General features: G+C 46.2%; 2 protein-coding genes across 2 annotated transcripts; one reads left to right on the top strand and one right to left on the bottom strand.

Annotated features, from left to right (window-relative positions):
* Nucleotides 1-1,537: 1,537 nt before the first annotated feature.
* Nucleotides 1,538-4,120, top strand: LOC125540215. Its single transcript, XM_048703792.1, has 2 exons — nucleotides 1,538-2,910; nucleotides 3,776-4,120. The coding sequence occupies exons 1-2, from the start codon at nucleotides 1,688-1,690 to the stop codon at nucleotides 3,783-3,785; spliced, it is 1,233 nt and encodes a 410-aa protein (XP_048559749.1). The 5' UTR covers nucleotides 1,538-1,687; the 3' UTR covers nucleotides 3,786-4,120.
* An 892-nt stretch (nucleotides 4,121-5,012) lies between these two features.
* LOC125540214 lies at nucleotides 5,013-10,004 on the bottom strand. The gene is made up of 6 exons (XM_048703791.1): nucleotides 9,127-10,004; nucleotides 8,730-8,804; nucleotides 7,974-8,209; nucleotides 5,514-6,237; nucleotides 5,270-5,424; nucleotides 5,013-5,193 (listed from the first exon to the last, which is right to left on the bottom strand). Exons 1-6 carry the CDS (start codon nucleotides 9,889-9,891, stop codon nucleotides 5,157-5,159), a joined length of 1,992 nt encoding a protein of 663 aa, XP_048559748.1. The 5' UTR covers nucleotides 9,892-10,004; the 3' UTR covers nucleotides 5,013-5,156.
* Between the last annotated feature and the right edge of the window lie 11,548 nt (nucleotides 10,005-21,552).

Here is a 21,552-nt window from a genome sequence, read left to right as displayed (position 1 = left end):
ATCGACGGGCACGCCGTCGCGCGAACGGCAGCGGTGAAGGCCCGCCGCATGACGCGAGGCCGCCAGGTCGGGGCGACCGGCGGGCCGACGCGTGGACGACGCGCGAGGCCGCCGAGTCGGGGCGACCGACAGGCAGACGCGTGGACGAAGCGCGAAGCCGCCGGGTCGGTGAAGAAGCCGGCCAATCGCGCCGGTGTTGGAGTAGAGGCGCACGGGGGCGACGGCGGCGGTGAGCGATGCAAACCGGATCGCATAGACCGAAAAACCAAAAAGTAGACGCCGATCAAAGCGACCGGCGAGAGAGAGAAAAATCCCGATCAAAGGATCGGAAAAAAAGACTCTCTAGGGCAGCCGCCCAGCACGGCCGGCGGACGAATCCTAGGTACGGGCGGCGCGGCCCCTGGCGGCGGTCATGGAGGCCGACCGCCCCGGGGCGGCGTGGAGGTGCGAAAGCGGCAGCGGCTAGGGTTTAGAATCCGGAAACTGATACCATGTTAGAAGGGAGAGAGAGGATTGGTGGAATAGTTCAATTTATTGCTTGAGCCTCGTGGGCATATAAATAGGAGTACAAAGACCAACTTGGAGCACAAGATAAGACAAAGACCAAATCCTAGTCTATCCTATACTTCCTAATAATCCTTATACTCAACAGCCTCCTCCTCCTCCAAAAAAGTTAGGGTTCCTGCCTCTCGTTGATGCCACCGCAGATCCGCCTCGTCTCCGATGGACTTAGGGTCATGGGGCGCGGTGCATCCTCACAAGCGCCAGCGGGAGGGCTCCAATTTTTGTCGTTCCTTTCAATTTTGTTAGGGATTGTGTCTTGCTCAGAAAGACGAGATGGCGGCGGCTCCCTGAAGATGGAATAAAAGTCTCCCCGCCTAGCCCCCGTTCCGGCGGTGCGTCTAGAATCGTTGGTGGGCGTGTGGAGGCGTGTCTCCGGCGGATCTATCTTTGATGGATTTGCTCGGATCTGATCGTTGTTCATCTACGATCGTGTGTCTTTGGGTTGTATCCTTCTGAACTACGTTATTCTTCATCGGCGGCGGTTGTTGTTTTGGCACGCTGGTCCTATGAGGCCTTAGCACAACGACTTTTTGACTGTCTACTACAAAAAGTTGTGCCTGGCTCTGGCGATGGAGGGGCGATGACGGCTCAAGTCCTCGTAGTCGTCGCTAGATGGTCTATGAGTTTGGATGTGATTTTTATTATTTTTGATATTCGTTGTAGTATCATGATTGGAGATGAACAGATTGAAAGTTTTTCTCGAAAAAAAATACACCATAACTTTCTTTTTGACTTGCATTTTCATCATATATATAAATATATATATATATATTGGTATGCCAATGATTTTTTGAGTCCCCCATCGTGATGAGTGTGAAAAAGCGAAGCGCCGAACCGCAGCCCTCCTCGTGCGTTTGCTGGGATATCGTATCCACCGTTGGCTGGTCGATCCAACGGTCCAAGCGAGTCCCCTCTTACCCTTGACGCCGGTTTCCCTGCTACGTAGTATTTTAGATCTGGGCAAAGCCCAACCCGGCTTCTCCTTCCTCGCTCGATCCCCAAATCAAATCGCTCCACCCAACCCTAGCCCTAACCCTAGCCGCGCCGCCGCCATCGATCACCAAATCCCTTCTCCCTCCACCCTCCACCCAACCCTAATCCCTACCTCAGCTAGCTAGCCGCCATGGCCCGTTCCACGGCTCTGCTCCAACGCGAGATTTACTTCTCCGACGACGCGGCGTTATCCGGCCGAGTGTCGTCAATCCGCTGCCCGTGGGAAGGACGAGATGATCCACCAAGCCGCCAAGAGATCAGTGACGCAGTCACCGATTACCTGCGGACCTTCAAGGCGCACGCAGTCGTCGCCGATCCGCCGGCGCTCTCCTTCCTCCACATACTGCGGCCGCCGGCATCTGTCGGGCTCCCGATGCAGTTCCACAGCCTCACCTTGGCCACTATCTCCAGCGCGGACAAGAACCTGGTCGCCATGTACGCCGGAGGGTACCGCCCTGGCAACCGTTTGCCGGGAGGCTACCTCATCTACGACGCCAGGAACGACTCCATCTCTGGGATCCCCGAACTCCCCTCCGACCACTCACATAGAGCCATTGGGTGCGAGTCGGCCGTCGTCATGTGCGAAGCCGCCGCCGCCGCCGGGAACGACTACTTTCTTGCCGAGCTCGTCAGGGTCTGGCCAGAAGGCTCCCAAGCTGCGCTCTGGCTGTGGAAGTCGTCCGTCCAAAAATGGGACTTGCATCCCAGTCGCCTGCCCCTTCCATCCAGCACCACCAGCCACTTCTCCCCTGACTTGTGCTTCTCTTGTTGGGGCTCTGTCCTCTGCTGGGTGGATCTGCTCAAAGGCATGGTGCTCTGTGATCTGAAGCAAAACTGCAAGTTCAGCTTTATTCAGTTGCCCAAAGATTGTCCAACCTATGATGCCGACAGCAACAAGTTTACATACGCCTGTGCCGAGGAGTTCCGTTCCATGGCCTGTGTTGGTGGCGAAATCAAGTTTGTCGCCCTGGATGAATGTGATGAACACCAGCCGGAAAAAGGATTGGAACTGACCATCTGGACTCTCTCGCATGACCTCTCAGGGTGGAAGGAAAGCCGCAAGTACAATGTTGAAAACATCTGGGCAAACGAGGCCTACAAGCCTGCTGGTATAAGAAATCTTCCTCCGTCGTTCCCTGTTCTGAGCATCCATGAAGACGGCGTCGTCTACCTAGTCTTAGATGATCTCAGGGAGTTGGACGATGGACTAGAGTACATGGGCCAGTGGATGCTTCGTGTTGACATAGGCAATGACAAGGTCCAGTTCTATCCAAAGGGTGAAAAGAGTTCTGTTAATTCCCAGCTCTTTGCCAGTGAGTTCAGTGCGCACCGACAGCATTTACAGGATCACCGGTATTACTACCACCACTAAGCACCGTTTCATTTGCATACTACCGCCATTTTATTTATGTTTACTATCACTAAACATGCTTTCATTTGCATACTAATGTAATTATGCTTAGGTTTTTAAATGATAAAAATTCCAATGCATGTTTATCACATCCAGTTTGCTTCATTACTTGCTAAAAAAATCAAGATATTTGGCCACCTCCCCATGTTGAACAGTAGATGTCTGATATTGATGCTCATCCGCAATCATGACTCTGTAATCAATTGTCACTACCTAATTACTCTGCCCCCTTGTCATATTAGGACCCAACTTCTTGCACATCATGATGACACTTATTCAGGTTTTAGGGCTGTTTTTTCTTCCTTTTTTGCTTGATGGAGATAGTGTTATCATTAGCTTCACATCTCCACTTTAACATTTGAAGACATGGGCATTCGGTGAATATAGTAGTGTATGTGTTATTTTAGTAGTTGTTTCTGAACTTGGAATTTGTATGAGCCATGGCCGTTCAAAGATGCACATAGCAGATGAAGCATAATTTCAAACTATAGATGAACAGTGGCAAGTGTCTGAATGAAATATGTCAATCAAAAGTCAAAAATGTACTCTCTCTGGCCCATAATATAAGAGCGTTTTTTATACTAGTGTAGTGTCAAAAACGCTCTTATATCATAGGATGGAGAGAGTACCTTTGACACATACATCTGTTTCCACAATTTTTTTTAGTAAGGTCATGTTGGACTAACGGTAGACATTGTGTTGGAGTTGCCCAATTTATTAATATCAGTAACACATTTGATAGGAAATGGCAAATGTGGTCACATTAAAAGTATTGTATTTGACAGGCATCTTTATTTATTTTTGCAGAGAGAGGTAAGAGCAAGCCAGTTTGTTTTAAGAGGAAAGAGGATGAAGTCTTGAGATCTTGGCAACATATCATGAGGAAATTTGGACCGATGGCGGCCACTTGATTTTGCTTAGGCCCAATGAAGACATTTAATGTCATCTGTATCGATTAGTTGTAGTTATAAACTTTATCAGTCATGGCATTATGCCTATTGAGTGGCTCCTTTTGGATTGTAACTGGGCATGGTTTAAACTTATCAGTCCTGACTTTATGCCTATTGGAGTGCTTCTTTTGGATTGCACTAGCTGGTTGTGGCCGTTTACGGTTTATTATTTTTTATTGTGTTGATTCTGGCTTCATACTTACCGTATAAAGTGTGTGCGATTGTGTCTTCTACTGTTTTAGTACGTCTAATTTGTCTTAAGTGAACGTTGTTTTGGAAGTAATACTAGATAGCCAGGCATCTGGATGTTTGCTTTGCTTGACCATCATACTGACTTGTCACAAACCAAACATGAAAGTCTGGCTTTCAAAACAAGATAGGCATTTAATAAGTTTTGGTTCTTTTGTTTGGTTTGGTTTGCGACATGGCTTTGGTTTTGCCAACCCAACCTATCTTGGTAAGAGGGCATTTGCAGGTGTTTCTTTTCAAGTCGATCCAACCAATGGTGTCACTTTTTCTTGCTATCAATTCAGTGCAATTTTGTTTTCCTTCTTAAGTAGTATTAGATAAGGGTAATTCCAACGTGTATCACCAAAGCACACCCAAATGTTCGCATCATGCAATTCGGACACTTCCAACGTCTGCGGTAGGTCCGGATATCTGAAATCCAGCATATTAGAAAACAACTCATGGGAGGTTTGGAGGAGTCAGGACGCCCGCCACGTCGGACTCCAAAACACCAGGTCCACCCAAACCCCGTCTCCCTAAGACTTTTACCGCACTCCGTCCCTCCCCCCTTGCTCTACATTCACACCCATCAAGACCAACATTTGGTTCAGTTTTATGCTTTAAAAAAGAAATGGGGTGGACATTTTCTCATTCATGAATCTGCAGATGCTGTGCGGATTACAGCACAAACGTGAACCTGATGTAAATTGGGTTATCAGCACATAGGGCAGCTTATTTTTTCTTCTTTAGGCGTGCACAATCCTGAAAGGTTGTACATGGCCATGAGAAAGAAAATGAAGCTCCCTCGCCAATCACCCATCTACTTGTACTTTGATCACAACTGAATAAATGAGGGATGTTGTATCAAAAAAGAAAAACGAAGCTCCAACGTACACCACAGGTCCACCAAACCAACACAAGAAACAAATGGCAACAAAAGGGAGACAACCCTACATGCGCTTGATGCGTCTTCTCCATTCAAAAGATCACCTTTCTTCGGCTCAGAAAACTCAACCCTTGGTACAACCAATTGTGTTCTTTCCGAGCCTGCGGATAATTAACAAAAGTATCAGCTACAGTTCTCATATTATGTGAAATTATAAACTACAAGCTCGTAACTTACATCGCAATAACTTGGTCCACAAATTCCTGGACTTTGGCAGTGCAGGGTTTCTGTGCATCTTTAAAAGTTACTAGAGCATCGTACACCAGCTGCGGTATGAAACTCTCCCATTCCATGACTAAAGAGAACGCAGCCTCTAGTTCCTCTGGAGAGAACTGCATCAAGACAGGTCATAAGCATTGTTGTATCTACTAGTTATCCCAAGTATATGAGCGATTGTATCCAAAGAAGAAGATTAACGTACACTTGGGGAATGCTTGAAGAAGTTTGTAGAAAAACGGAGTAAACTGATTCTGTTATCCTTATACGGGACACATTTTTTCCCTTTCCTAATAAATTTAAAGTGGTTGTAAGTGGTGTTCATTGCTGGAACCCATGGCACCCTAACAGTCCATTTAACAAACTTCATGTAAGTTTTGAGCAGCTTCTTATCTTCCTTATCAAGTCTTTCAACCAAGAGATCCAGAAGAGCGCTGATAGCAATACGCTCGGTGTGGGACAAGAGTGCCATGTGATTGGTCAAGTATGCGATGATGGACTCGCTTTGGGGGTCAATTTCAGGAGGAGGACCTTGCAGAAAACTAAGCAAATTTAAGGTATGCATAGGGTATCTGTTGCCTTCATATTTAAACGCTTTGTCAAATATGTCATATAGTCTGTTGTAGTCAAGAACAGCCAATCTTTTGGTGTATGGATGCCGGGTAGCATTGATTCGGGCATTCCCGTCCTCATCAAACAAAATTTGCTCTGAAGTAAATTGTCCTCCAAAGCATATCCCACTGAAATGCCTTCTGCATAAATAGATCAAGACCTTTCGAGAACAGAATTGCAAAACTTCTCCCAAGTACTTCACCTCTACTACTGGACCTAGCTTGGCCAGGGACGGGAGAACTAGTGCTCGTCGTAAAGACACGGTGTGCAAGCGGAAGAGACCCAAACCACTAATTATTGCATCCCAGTTTGAGGAACTGTGAAAAACAAACATAATCAGTCTTTTCCAATACAAGAAATAAAGGCTTAGAACTGTCACAAAAATGTTTTAAATGTGAAATGGCACAGCGCAGTCAAGGTAAAAATAACAAAAGCATGGTTTGTCCAAGACCAGAAATGATCGATGGCTAGAATCATACAGAACTAAATAGTGTTCCTTTTACCAAATTAATCTTTTACGATCAATGATGGCTAGTTGACACTGTGCTAGTATAAATAGTTTAGCCACATCAAACTGACACTTTACCTTAACTTATTTACACCATAACCACTAAATATTCAAATAGATCTAACATGATTCTAAAAAACAACAAGTTATGCACCTCTACACATGAACCCTGCAAATAATAATCACATCACTATTATATAAAATCATAGTTAAATTAGCAATTTAGGGCTAAATCAACTAATGGAGTGATGCCAATCAATAATTATCATAACTAAGCTAGATTGGTGAACTCGGACAGCACCTTCAGAGTTGAGGCTCACACACTAGCTAAATGAAGTCTCTACCTTTATTAGGGTTAAAAGACAACAATGCACATCAATTTCCAATCAGCACAGACCCCTAAAAAAGTGTTCTTCCAGTCATACTACAACAGCACAGACCCCTAAATCATGTTGAACTTAACATATGCTATGAAGGAATTCAAAGATAACAGCCCATTGCATAAATCAACCAGTACTACCGATATCATCCAATATTTCCAAATAGGAAGACCAATTTCTGGGTAACAATCGTAAAATAAACAGTACTGTCCATGTCGGCCTGACAAAAATGAAGTAAAGGCATACTGAGGTTAAACAGAGACCTAATCGGCCAGTTTTACTAGATATAGATGGCAAACAAATAAATTGACTAGTTGACAAACGAAACTCAGAGAAGTGTTGTCGAATATTCCGCAAGCAAATTGACAGGCTGACCCATGAAAGCTATAGAGGAAAGTATATAACTCAGCAAGTCTAGTCAATGCATGTTCTAACATCACCATCTAGAATACGAAGCTTGGATTACACAGATTCAAAAGTCAAAATAAGCTCAACTTTCAGGAAGGTTGGTGGATATTTCCATGTGCGTCTATAAGAAACTTAACAATTTAGTGATGCCAATGTTCTATGTATACAAATAAACTCACAGACAAGAAAACTGCAGAAACATGGTACAATTGACTACAGGTATGCACTCAACATAAGCCATGAAGGAATTTGCAGGTAACAACCCCATATCATCTAATATTTATACAGAAGAAGGCCATTTTCCTTGGTAACCATTGTATAAGCTGAACAGTAAACGATAGTGTCCAGCCTGACACAGCAGAATCGAAAGCATGCTGAAGTTAAAATCCACATGAGCCATACATAGATTAATGGTTGGGCATAATCTATCAACTTGAATTGTTAGAATTAAAGGGAAAAAATAGATATGATCGGCACATATTGCATCACCCACTTCAATTATTCATGAAGCCTAAGTTTCAGAATTAAGCAACAGTATTTGTGAAACTTCAATTTTAGTATCCATCATACCAGGAATTGAACAAAATAACAATGTGGAACCTATCCACCAATGGAATGTAATGCCACTTGCAAGAAAAAAATAACATCTTAAAGACAGAAAGCGGCTGTGAGGAAGAGTAAGTTCAAGAAGCTGGTAATAAACCTCTACCAATAAAAATAATTTCTGAAATTTAGTCTAGCGCAATTTATTACATACCAGCCACCTCTGAGTCTTGGATTAATTATGATTTTTGAATCCTTGTTTATCTGATAATAGGATAGAAGTTGCTCAGGATCCAACACTTTTCCACAATAAATTGAGTAAAAATCCTTGGATTTTACACCCACTTTATCACATGCCACCTTCATTAACATATTCACATTTGAAGTGTACAGATTTTCCTGATGAGAAATGGTTGTGCCACAGAGATGTAGAAACACCTGAGAAACTCCCTGCAAATAATTGTTGGATAGAATGTTAGATAAATTGGAAGTTACAATTAAGGCAGAGAGAAAGTTATACAAATATAAGGCATAATAAGCAGATAACATAATTATGTTCAGTTTAAATCTAGATTTGACGTTCATTTAAAACTAATGTAATATCCACCGAAAAACAATCTATGGCTATTTTCTTCAATATGATGATACCTACAATCATCAATACCCATAACAAACTCAGACAGCTACAATTCACTAGATTTAACGGTTATGCTTGTTGGAGACATAAAGGTAGCATGCTTCTCAACAAATCAAATTAGTAAAAACCTTGGAGCCATTGTAGTTGCATGCACAAATGGCAACCATAGAATGGATGGATATGACCCTGATAATCTATATAGAGCTGACGGTTTGGTGACAAGATCGCATTGTTCCAGATCAAGTTGAACCCACTGCCCACATTTACAACAAACATTTGATTCAACATCCAACATCCAAAATACTACCATGAAGCATTGCAACGCAAAATTACCTCAGTATAATAGTCGTTGTCTATCTTCTGCACTAGGCCTAGGCCCTTTGAGCTGTTGGAGGAATTCTTAAAACCCTGACATAACATAAGCAATTGATGAAACCATGTAACAACTCATTGAAATAAACAGACAAACATACAATTGAATAAGTATGAAGAATCATAATCCACCCAATGTCATTTAAGGTATTGTTTCTAGAAATATCACCTTTATAATCACATATTTATTGAAAATTAATTGAAAGGTGCTACTAGTCTACCACACATGGACAGATAATAACACAGCATTTTCCAACATATAGCAACAACAAGTTCCTGTAAAATTTTCCAGCATATTGTAACTCCGGCAGAATTTGAAGCGCGCGCGTGCACACAAGAACAAGGGAGAAGGCCATACCTCTGCGCGCAGATCTGCAGTGGGGGCATGGAGCTCCGCAGCCCGTGGCCTCGAGGTGCCGTAGTAGTCGTCGTGGGTGTCCTTGTGGCCGCGACCCCGTCCAACTGCCACCGGAATGCAGGCCCCCATCTGCGCGCACCGCGTCGAGTCCCTCCGTGGCGGCGTGGCACACCGCCGCACCAGGCTCGGGTTTCGGAAGCCGCACCGCGCGACCGACTCTTCGAAGCCGTCTGAGTGCACTCCGTCGCGGCTCACCTCCACGGGCATCTCGTCGCGCTTGTTCTTCAGGCCCCGCCCTCCGCGGCCGCCCTTGATGCCGAGAGCCGTCGACGTGCTGACCGGTGTAGGGCGTCGGGGCGGGGTGTCGGTGTAGCTCCCGCACGTCCGCACGGCCTCCTCAGCGCCGGCCACGGACGTGCCCTCGCCGTCGTCGACCCGTACAGGGCGTCGACGGGGAACCGCGTCGTGGTGACGGCAGCGCTCGATGTGGCACCCGCACGTCGGCAACGCCTCCTGGATGACATCGGCGGCCGCGCCCTTTCCGCGCATCTCCCCCGGCACGACGCGCCTCTCAAGCGTCCGGCTCCCGCCCTCGCCCGCCGCCCTCACCGCAGGTGTACGAGCGGCTGACCTGGCCTCGTCGTCCGCGTGGCGCCGGGTCGGGCAGATGCCGCCGGATCTGGCGCAGCGGCCGACGCTGGCCGAATACTCGTCCTCCCCCTCGGCCGGGTCGCCGCCCCGCCGCTCCCCCTTGGACGGCGCCATGCCGCCGAGACCTCCCTCAGCCACCGCTAAACCCTACCCAGCTGCAGCGGAAAGGGAGGGGAGAAGGGGAGAGACAGGAAGGCGAGGAGGCCGCGCGGGGGTGAATGATTGGGGGCGCGGAGTGTTTGGGTTTTCCTTCCGTTGGCTGGGTTTCATGTTTGGGGACGTGGGTGGGGCCGGAGTGTCAATCTTACCCTGTGGCACTTTCAGTCAACACCCTTGTTCATTCAGAGAAGGGGTGTAGCAGATCCGGCAAATACAACGGATGGCTACGATGGCTCCTTGCTCGGACGACGAGTCCCCACCGTAGGATTTGCTTTACCGTTGTCGCGATAGCAGCATTTCTACCGTTCACTGTCTTACGCTTGCTGTTGTTTTCCAGCCTATAACCAGCCGGGATGTGGCCGGAGAGGTTCATTGTTGAATCCCCGGTTGCTGCCTACCATGGCTAGCACGTGAACCCTACATTCTTCACCCTATAGAAATAAATAGTTCGGACCGGTCGGTAGTTCCCACATTCTTCGTCGATTTACAATTCATCTCCTTAAATATTGTTCGGGTCCTAACAAATTGGTATCATGAGCCATCATTCCTTGGCAGAGGCATTTCCTTTATGAGTCAAGACTTTTTTGGTGATGCCCTTTGGGCAGTCCAATGCACCAGGCACTTTCCAAGCATTGATGAACAACTTTTTTGGCCCTTATTCGAGACAGTTTGTGTTAGTGTTCTTTGATGATATACTCATTTACAGTACAACTCTGAAAGATCACATGGACGCACATAGAGACTGTCCTGAGAGTTTTAAAGGAAAACCAGTTATGTGCAAAGTTATCTAAGTGTGTTTTTGCATTAGAACAAGTAGAATATCTGGGTCATATGATCTTTGTGGCATGAGTAGCCACTAATCCACAAAAATTCAAAGCTGTTGCAGACTGGACAACACCTGATAGTGTTACAAAATTAAAATGCTTCCTTGGGTTAGTAGGTTATTATAGAAAATTTATTAAAGGGTATGTGATCTATTAAGAAAGGACAATTTTCCTGGAAGAGTGAACATGGCAAAGCTTTTGCTCAGCTCCAAAATGCTCTCATTACAACCCCAGTTCTAGTCCTACCAAATACCTCTCAGCCTTTTATCTTGGAGACTGATGCTTCTGGTAAAGGAATTTGGCGCAATGTTGAAGCAGCATGGAAGACCTCCAACATACTACAACTCTTCCTTGTGCCCTAGAAATATTGCACTTTCCACTCATGGAAAAGAGACCGTGGCTATTCTAGAAGCACTTAAAAGACGGAGACTATCTAATTGGAAATGAACTCATCATCGAAACAAATCAACGGTCTCTTAAATTCATTACTGATCAGAAAATAACAGAGGGTGTTCAACATAAATTTTCATAGAGGGACTTCCACAATCCCAAGGCAATGAAGTAATATTGGTGGTAGTGCATAGATTTACTAGGCATGCTCATTTTATACCACTAGCACATCTATACACTGTCCTTGGTGTAGCACGAGCCTTTGTGGACAACATTATCAGATTGCATGGCCCTCCTAAGCTCATTATTTCAGACATAGACGGAATTTTCACTAGTAAATTGTGGAAGGATATTTTTGCTAGTTTGAAAAGTGAACTGAGGTACATTATTCCTCCCATCCTCAAACTGATGGTCAAACTGAGAGGGTAAACCAATGTGTGGAAACTTATCTTAGGCGCATGACAACCAATGAACCCAAGAAATGGTGTTCTTGGCTTTCTTTGGTAGAGTTTTGGTATAATACTACATATCATACTACCCTGAACATGTCTCCCTTTCAAGCTATTTATGGTTTTACTCCACCCTTGATCTCTGAGCTAGCTATTCCGGAACCTGAGGATGAACTCAGACCTTCTTGTCTGTTAAACAACACATGTTGGAACAACTGAAAGACAACTTACAACAAGCCTAGAACAGAATGAAAAGATATGTAGATCTCAAGAGAAATGAAAGAGCGTTTGAGGTTGGAGGCATGGTGTATCTTAAAATGGAACCATATAGGCTAGCAGCTTTCGGATTCAGAGGAGCTCTGAAATTTACAAAACAAATATTATGGACCATTCTTGATCATCTAGAAGATTGTCAAGATGGCTCACATACTTCAATTTTGTGACCATGTGAAAATCCACCATGTTTTTCATGTGAGTCAACTAAAGAAGCACATTGGCAGCAAATCCATACCTAGCCCAAATTTACCCATGGTCACTTCTAATCGAACTATCAAAACAGGTCCTGCTTCAGTCTTACAAGTGAGGCAAGTTCCTAGAAATAACTTGCATGTGTGTAGCAGTACATCCAGTTGGAGGATTTGTCACCTAGAGAGGCAACATGGGAAGACGCGAAATTTATCAAGTACATATTTCCAAAGTTCTTCAAGACAACAACTCAAATCTGGCGTGCAAATCAACAAGCGCCATGAGGACACGTCGTTTCTCAAGGGAGGGGCAATGTCAGGCTTAGACTGTCGCACGTTCAGTCAACACCATTGTTCATTCAAAGAAGGGGTGTAGCAGATCTGGCAATACCGATTCAAAGGAATGGACGGCTGCGATGGCTCCTTACTCAGACGACTAGTCGCCATTGCATGATTTACTTTACCGTTGACGTTTTAGCATTTCTACCTTTCACTGTTTTACGCTCGCTATTGTTTTCCAGCCTATAACCAGCGGAGATGTGGCTCGAGAGGTTCATTGTTGAATTCCCTAATTGGTACCTGCCATGGCTAACACATGAACCCTGCACTCTTCGCCCTATAGAAATAATAGTTCAGATCCAATCAATAGTTGCCAAATTATTCGTAAAGTTATAATTCATCTCCTCAAATATTGTTTTGGTCCTGACAAATTGGTATCATGAGCCATCAATCCTTGGCAGAGGCGTTTCTTGGTGAGAAAAAATTGTCAAAACGGTGATTCACACCCCTTTTCCCACCCTTCTTCGTGAGCGACGGCGAAGGTGGTGTATCAGGCGGCACCGACGGAGGGGTTGAGGTTCAGGGTGGCAGTGTGTAGGCGCTCAAGTCGGTGACAGTTCAGGCATGGATCAGTAGAGCAGAGGTGGTTGTTCGAGTACTCTGCTCGAGCGGTACAATCCCACGTTCAGGCATTGATCTGTGTGCCAGGGAGGCGTGGAGCTCGGTGGCGGCAGGATCAGAGGTTTAGGGATGGTTTCTAGGTGATTCCTAGTGGTAAATTCCCAACCTACACCTCAGATCAAGGAGATGGGACGCGCAAAAGCAATCGATGAGGCGGATCTTCAAGAGGTTCTATCCTTGCACGATGATTTTGGTGTTCTGCTAAAAGATAGTGCCCAAATGCAAACTCGGGTGTCTAAATTACAAGAGGAAGCACAGTCGATAAGTTCCAAGCAGGGAGGAATTTCATTACAAGTTGGGTATGTAGAGAAAGTACTTTTGGACTTCAGTAAGCAACTTTCAGCTATTAGTTATGTTCTTCACACATTGGTGAAACCAATGTAGAACATGCCTCAAAGTGATAACCCTTCCAATTCGACTCAAGTGCTTAGATCTCCTACCTTGCATCATGAGCAAACACATGAAGAAGTTGAAAGAGTGAATCGGTTGAGGAAGCAATTAGCAGCAGAGAACGAAATGTCTAAGCAACTGGAGAACTTAGAAATGCAGAATTTGCCACCAATTAGAACTAACAGGGCAACAATGCCTCCTGGGTTTCCCATTTAAGTGAGATAGGACACTAATAGTGTGGCAGGAAACCCAATTACTGCAAGAAACAATGTACACACTCCTGCATTCAATCAGTTTTATCAACAGAACAAAGACATGCAACTATGGCAAGGTTACTGTAGAACATATGTACGGGAGGTGCAAGCACAGTTCATGAAATCCTTAACTAAAAGTCCCAAACTATATTTTCTGGAGAATATCCAGTAGGCTAGATAAGGCAATGTAATGAATATTTTTAGATGTTTGTTGCACCTGAGGAGTTAAAAGTATCTCTTGCTCAAATGTATGTCACCGATGAAGCTGATATATGGTTGAGAAGACATGGGAAATCGAAGAAACAACTCTCCTTGAAATAGTTTGGAGTTGAGATGGTGAGGATATTTTCAGAGCAAGGCTCTTATGACTTAACTGAAACCTTTGAAGGGCTAATGGAAGATGTGCTGGAAGAAAATGCTGAGCTGGGAGAATTGTGGTTTGTCAGGTGTTATGTGAATGATTTAAGGGAGGGAATTAAATTACAGGTTAGACCATTAAGGCCACAATCACTCACTGGTGCTTATTGTCTAGCCAAGGGAGTGGAACCCAACTATCCTATAGTTAGTGTAATCCCTAAGAAGCAAATCAGTCCTTATGTCAATTATTATCAAAAGAACAATGGAAGTTTCTAGAACAAAAATAGTAACACAACAACACATATACAACAAAGTATACATGTCAAACAAATAGAAATCACTACTGGCACATTTCAGAAACTCGGGAAAGTAGGAGAATGTTGGAGGTATGGAGACAAGTGGATGCATGGTCATACATGCAAGCTCATTCCTAATGTTCACTTAATGCAACACTAATTGGGAGAGCAAACTTCTAATGCAGAAGAAACTGTTCGAAAAATACAAAAGGAAATTCCTGAAGAAGGGGAACAAGCTATGTTCATTACTTAAAGATGATGTTATCAACCGCTCCTCGATGACCTCCCCAGCAGGGGAAACGAAGACCCTCTTGCATGGGAGCACAGAGCATCTTATCGAGCATGTCCTCCTCTCCATCAACGATGCTGCTCACCTAGCGACTCACATTGTGGCGTACCACTCGACGCAATAGACTTATATCTACACGCAGCAAAACTTATGCAACGTTTGAGTTTGTTGGTTTGTTGCACCTTGGATGCTTTTTTTCTTTCTTTCATTATGTTACCTTTCTGGTAGTGGGATACGATCCATTTTTTGATCGAATGGAAAAAAAATCATGCCCACTAACAAGTGTGTTTGCACATGTATTGTGGAAAGGACCTCCGTCCGGAAATACTTATTCGAGAAATGGATGTAACTAGACATATTTTAGTTATAGACACATTCATTTCATGAGTAATTCCGTACGGAGGGAGTAGAAAACAATCCATCTCTATATACGGCAACAACATTCTTCGGTTGGGTTGACTAGCCCACGCGCGTCGAGTCCGTGTGGCACACCATTTTATTTTATATCTCTTTCTCTCCCCCACAAACATGTGGGACTTGCTACCACGGTGGCATGCCATGTAGGTGGAATCAACAAAACATGAGTGACGGAAATCTGCCCAAGTGTTCCCGAACATCAAGTTACATGATCAACTCGTGTCTTTCCTAAGTTATCGTATGACTATGTACCCACCGTGCAAGTTCATGTACCGTAGGTACAATTACTCCTTTTAGCCTTCCTTCTACTCCCTTCGTTTTCGGACGGAGGGAGTACTTATCACCTCCGTCTTCTCACCGAGGAAGCCGTCGGCCTGGTCCTTGCTCTCACGGTGCAGAAGTCGGTGCCCTACATTGTAATGATCCTTAGTTGTCTCTGCCATTTGGGACTTTTTGTCCATGTCCTCGCCATTTGTAAGTTTGTTGGTGTGGCAGTGACGACAGCTCCCCTTTACAACTTGGTCATACGGACTCCTCTTCGTCATGTTGGTGCGGGCTCCGGTATCATCATGAGGCGTGTGAACTTATTTTAAAGATTTTGATCTTGGATGTGTGGATCTTCCGGCGATTACTTCGACCTTTTTTTCTCTTGAAAGCATTGGTTCCGCGGGCATGTGTCCTTGATGGCTTGCCGCGTGCAATTTATAATGGCGAGCTGGCTCTGCCGATGGGGAGGCATCAGGGGTGGCGCGCCATCAGCCTGTTCTCGAGGAAGAAGAGAATCAGACCCTAGGGACATTGGTGTATTTTTTGTTTATTTTAGAGGGGTGTGATGCCTCTTTCACAAAAGAAAGTAAAGAAAAACAAAAATACAAACCTGGGTCCCTCTCCGCTGACTTTGTTACAAAGAAATATATTTTTCACATTGTACGTCTTTTTAACAAAGAAAAACTGGTGTAATGCAAAAGGAATAACATAAACTTTCAAAAAACACAGTAAGTACTCCATATTAACCGTGTTAATTCGAAGCCTTTAACGGAAAACAAAATAATGTAGGCTAGTTTTTAAAATACATACTTTAAATATATTTTTGTGTAATCTTCGGCTTTTATTTCTTTTTTGCATAAGAAAACGATGTCCAGTTAATGTAATGCAAAAAAGAATCATGCATGTAAACTTTCTAAAACTATAGTAAGCACTACAGATTAGTCACCTTTGAAGGCTTAATGAAAGAGCAAAATAACTTTTTTATTTCTTTTTTATCAAATACATAATATCTGGCATTTAGTAAATCTTACTTTTTCAGAGTTTTTTAACTCCAATTTTCTTATTTGCTCAAAGGAGAAAATGGATGCTTATCCATATGTGCACCCGTGATACTACACACACACACAAAAATGTGCGCCCGTGATACACAGAGAGGTCACGCACACAGACGTACACGGTCATCCAGTCAAAAGTGGGAACAAGTAATATAGTAGATGGTAAGGTGGTACGCCTGTTTACCGGAGCGGTAGAACTTTTGCCTGTCTCAAACCGGCAAACGAGAAGTCAGCCCCTCCTCTATCTCTCTCACTCTACACATTATTTTCCTCGAATCTCGGCCTGCTTTTTCCTCTCCCCCAGCCAGCCTCTCTCTCCGTCTCCAAATCCCATGACTCTCTCCGTCTCCAAATCCCATGACCGCCGTTGTGTTCTCTTGATTGATTGGTTGCCTTGCCTGATACACGGCACAGAGCTGGAGCCCACGCGACGTACGTACATACGTACATACGGCTCGTCTCGGACGCAGCGAATGCAAGCAGCACCGCACCGCGGCGGCCGATGAACGTCGCCGTACGTAGGTAGGCGAGGCACCGGCCGGTTCCACTCGCGGCGGGGGCGTCGATCGCCGTGAGCGCCTCGTCGGCGCTCAGCGTTGGCGGGGCCGGAAGGAGGAAGCCCGGCCGGCGTGTCCGTGCGTGCGTGCGTGCATGCTCGTGGACGCGACGGAAAGGGAGGGAGCGGGGGCGGGGGCGGCGTGCGTGCATGCATGCAAGGACGGACCGGGCGGCAGCCGAGGCGCAGCGCGATCGCAACGCACAGGAGCTCCCAGGCTTTGGCGTGCCAGCCTGCTGCCCGGCCGGCCGGCCATCGCAGGTGTTCAGACCTGGCCCCGTCACGATGTGCAGCGCACCTGACAAGGCCGCCCCGTGAGGGAGCCAGCAACGCGTGCCCGGGCTTCCCGGAGCTCGCAGTGGACGCTTTGCATGTTGCAGCCAGGAGTGGCCTGCCCTGCACTACCATTTCGTGCGTGCCTCTTCGGTACGTACATGCCCCTGCCTCCGTTCATGGAAAGACTACACACTCAACAATGCCCTCCAATGAAAGATGACGACTTGCTTAATGCAAGTTTTATACTCCCTCCGTTCCTTGATATAAGGTGTATAGATTTTTTTTAAAAAAATCCAAAATATAAGGTGTATTACGTTGCACCACTCGTTTGAATAATTTTTTTTAAGGATTTGTTTACATTTCTTATACTAGGCAAGCTCCTCTATTTTCTCATGTCAATTAGTCAGGTGTAATCTCGCCCAAAACTTGTGAAATTTTTCCTCCATGTGCGTTCTTTAATTTCCGTGCCAAAAACTATACACCCTATATTTAAAAATGAAGGGGGTATAAAAAAGGAGGCATCCTCTACTTGGAATGCATCGTGGCATATTCACAAAAATAAAGGAGAAAACATTGCGGCATGCGAACACTGAAATTTTGTTTTCGGTACCCACACACCCCTCTAAAAAAGTTTACATATTTCGATGCAGGTTAAAGATGAAGATTACAAGTTGCCCCTTCAAAAAAAATCAGATTGTTCTAATATCTTATTTCGGTCCGTTGGAAGAACGAGGATCAACTAGAAGGGATCGTTGGTGCTATAATCCTTAATCATAACGGGAAGTTTATAGCGGCAACCAACGAGAAGATGAGTTTCTATTTCGATGCTTTTTCATTGCAAAGGTGATAACTGTTAGATTTCGGCTAAACTTGGCTAGAACACTCAGGTGAAACAAGCTAGAGTTGGGATTTGATAATGCCGAGGTGGTTTCGGCCTTTCAAGCAGTAATGTGACCTATCTTTTTTTATCGAAATAAAGGCAAAGGTTTTGCCTCGTCTATTAATTAAGCAGAAGAGAGTTGCCTGGTTAATTAACGAAAAAACGGGCTAAAACCGTCACAACCGTTGAGCGGCACACACAAGATGCCCCGCACATACCACTCCAAAGAGTGCCTCGTCGAGACAGCGCATGTGCATCATTGTCATCATTCCTCCCCTAGAGGTGTCATCGCCACCCCTAAACCCTGAGCAAACGACTCCAATTCCGTTCTAGGCGATCGTTGACTCAACCCACACTATAGAGGCCGAGTGAAGTTGTATGAAGATCCGCGCCAAACTCAACCACCTACGATCAGACAACGCAGCTCCGACTCTCACGGAGAACAATGAATGGCAAAACCAGGTACGACTGGCGCCACGGAAGATCACCAAACTGTCCACCTGCACCAGTCATCGTATACCATAGGGCCCCCGAAGCCGCAGCTTCGACTTCACAGCAACACAAACAGAGGAAATCCCGTGGACATGCCAAAAAAGAGCCGACTACCTCAACCATTTCCGCGTCGCCGATGTCGCTCCCATGCCACAGAAATCTGAACTCCAAAACCACCGCCATCCACTGGTCCCACTCACCGGTGCCGAGCTCCAAAGACAAAGCCCCCAAGAGGGAATACGACACCAAGGCGCCGCCATCATCCAATCACGCAAGATCAAGGGATGTGAACACTGAAATTCCTTTTCGGTACCCACACATCCCTCTAAAAAAGTTTACATATTTCGATGCAGATAAAAGGTGAAGATTATAAGTTACCCCTTCAATAAAAATAAACATAATGTTTTGATCTCTTATTCGGTCCATTGGGAGAACGAGGATCAACTAGAAGGGATTGTTGGTGCTATAATCCATGATCATAACGGGATGTTTATATCGGCAACCAATGAGAAGATGAGCTTCTGTTTCGACGCTTTCACCCCAAAGGCGACAACGGTTAGATTTCGGCTAAACTTGGCTAGAATAGTCGGATGTAACAAGGTAGAGCTGGAATTTAATAACGCCGAGGTGGTTTCGGCCTTGCAAGAGGGAAGATTGAGTTCAGTGACATGACCTATCTTTGATGATAGCTACTACATGACCCAGGCCTTTAAGCATGTTTTGTTCACTCGTTGTAACATGGAGAGCAATCAAGTTGCCCATGAGATGGCGAAGTTAGGTGGATTTTCTACCCCCGGTACCTGGATGGAGTCATCTCTAGTTGAGGTGGTCTCGTTTATTGTATCTGATACGCTGGTTCTCACAAATAATTAAATAAAAAATCGTTTGTCAAAAAAAGAAAAGAATTAGAATTAGTTGATTGTGAATGTCTGAGAGTACCCTTTGAAATAACTTTAAGATTCGAGTAAACTTTTAACTTGGTATACCGAGGCAAAACAAGTGAAATGCAAGAAGCCACCACATTTGCGCCATCACTAGAAGAGAAGATGTGTTTAAGGGGTTTTGTAGAAACAATCGTAATCCCCTGAACTGACAGACCGGGCCCGCTTGCAGATGTTGACGTGGCAAAATAATAATATCAATTGCATATATACGGATCTAAGTTTCTATTGCAGAAAGACTCCTCCTTAAAAGAAAAAAAAAGAAAAAAAAGGTGATCGGGTCCCTCCCTCCAACTACAACCCGTGCGCCTTCATCTTCCCCGGCACGCCTCCACTACATGCTCGGTCATGGGGAAGGAGCCCCGCGGTATTTTAATCAGAGCATCTCCAACAGGCGCCTCAAAAAAACTCCGCGCACTAAAAATTTATTCTTTTGGGCGCCGAACAGCTCCAGCAGATGCTGTAGCGCTAAAAGATTTAGGGCGCGCGCTGAAAAATGCTATCGCGGGCAACATATTTTGGGCTCCGGATTACGTGTGCTTCACAATTTGCACTGTCTGCTTTTTGAGTGCGCGTCTTTGAACGTCTTCTAAAGCAATGTTGGTCCGACGCATTAAAAGTGCTACAGTGGCGCCCTAAAAGTTTTATTGGGCAATTTTTATGCGGCCGGTGGAGATGCTCTCAAGAAGGAGGGTGTGTACTCCCCTGATGATCTAAAAGAAGGAGGGTGTGCGTGAGGCACTGAATGCTAGAGAAGCACACTTGTTTACAATGACCACGCATGCATGCATGTGGTTCCATTAGAGCAACTCCAACGCACGGACCCAACCAGATATGGGTTTTGTCCCTTTTTTGGCCATATCGGTCATCTGTCCGCCTAGCGGACATGAGACGGACACGCGATGCATCCAACGCAGGGACCCAAACGGACAACAGAACACAGAGGCAAGCGCACAGCAGCAGCAGAACCAAGCGAGCCAGACGACGGGCAGTGCCCCGGCCCCGCGCCGCCGCTGCCGGCCCTAGGGCGCGGGCTCGCCAACGTCACCGCCCCTCCTTCTCCCTTCTTCTCCCTCACCGGATCTAGCGCAGAGGAGTTGCTCCGCCATGGCCGACAGCCCAAGGTGAGCGGCAGTTCTGGGCGGAGCCCACGTCCGTGCTCGACCGCCGCCGCAGCCCCAGCCCCAGGGCGCGGGCTCGCCGACGTCACCGCCCCCCTCCTCCATTCTTCTCCCTCATCGGATCTGGCGCAGATGAGCTGCTCTGCCATGGCAGACAACCCGAGGTGAGCGGCGGTTCTGGGCAGAGCCGACGTCCGTGCTCGACCGCTGACGCAACCCCAGCCCTAGCCCGCCCTCCTCGGCATCCACGCTGTCATTCGAGGTGGCGAGCCTCGCGACCGACGGCAACGCCAACAATGCCTCCCCGCCGCCCCCGCAGGCATGGTCGGGTAGGAGTACGGGGCTGCCGCGGCAGGGCCGGGTCAAGGAGGAGTGGGCGCACCAGCTGGCATGGGGATGGGCCTTGACGCCGGTGAGGGGTGGGACGGCGCGTGTGGGTGACGCTGGATTAGGTGGGGATCTCGCCCCGTCGAGCGGCACGTGCTGTGTCACTGATACGTGTGGGTCCAGGGGCGGACACGAGAGCGCAGCAGCGGACGAGAGCGGACGACGAGAGCGCTCGTTTTGTCCGCCGCAGACTCATTCGTGGCCCATTTTTGCGTTCAATTTGGGTCAGGGCGGAGGACAAATGGACAGCATGCGGACACGAACGTCCGTTTGGGTCGCCCCGTTGGGCCAGCTTTTATGTCCGGATGGCCCAAACGGACGAAATGGGTCACCCCATTGGAGTTGCTCTTATTATTTACGTTTGCCATGCCATGACACACGATGCATGTTATCAGGCCAACTCCACCGCGCGACCCTATCCTGTCCGGCCCCGTCCATTTGGGGTAAAAGGGACAAAAAAGGCGGCCCAGCGCGCGGGAGCAAACAGACTTTTGTCCGCTTTCGACCCATCCACGGCCCAAGTTTGTGCCGCTTTTGGGGTGAAACAGACA

Source organism: Triticum urartu, chromosome 2 (assembly GCF_003073215.2).
Source record: "Triticum urartu cultivar G1812 chromosome 2, Tu2.1, whole genome shotgun sequence".
In the NCBI taxonomy this organism is placed as follows: Eukaryota; Viridiplantae; Streptophyta; class Magnoliopsida; order Poales; family Poaceae; genus Triticum; species Triticum urartu.
The sequence above is the reverse complement of the archived record's forward strand: the minus strand, read 5'-3'. Positions and strand labels throughout refer to the sequence as shown.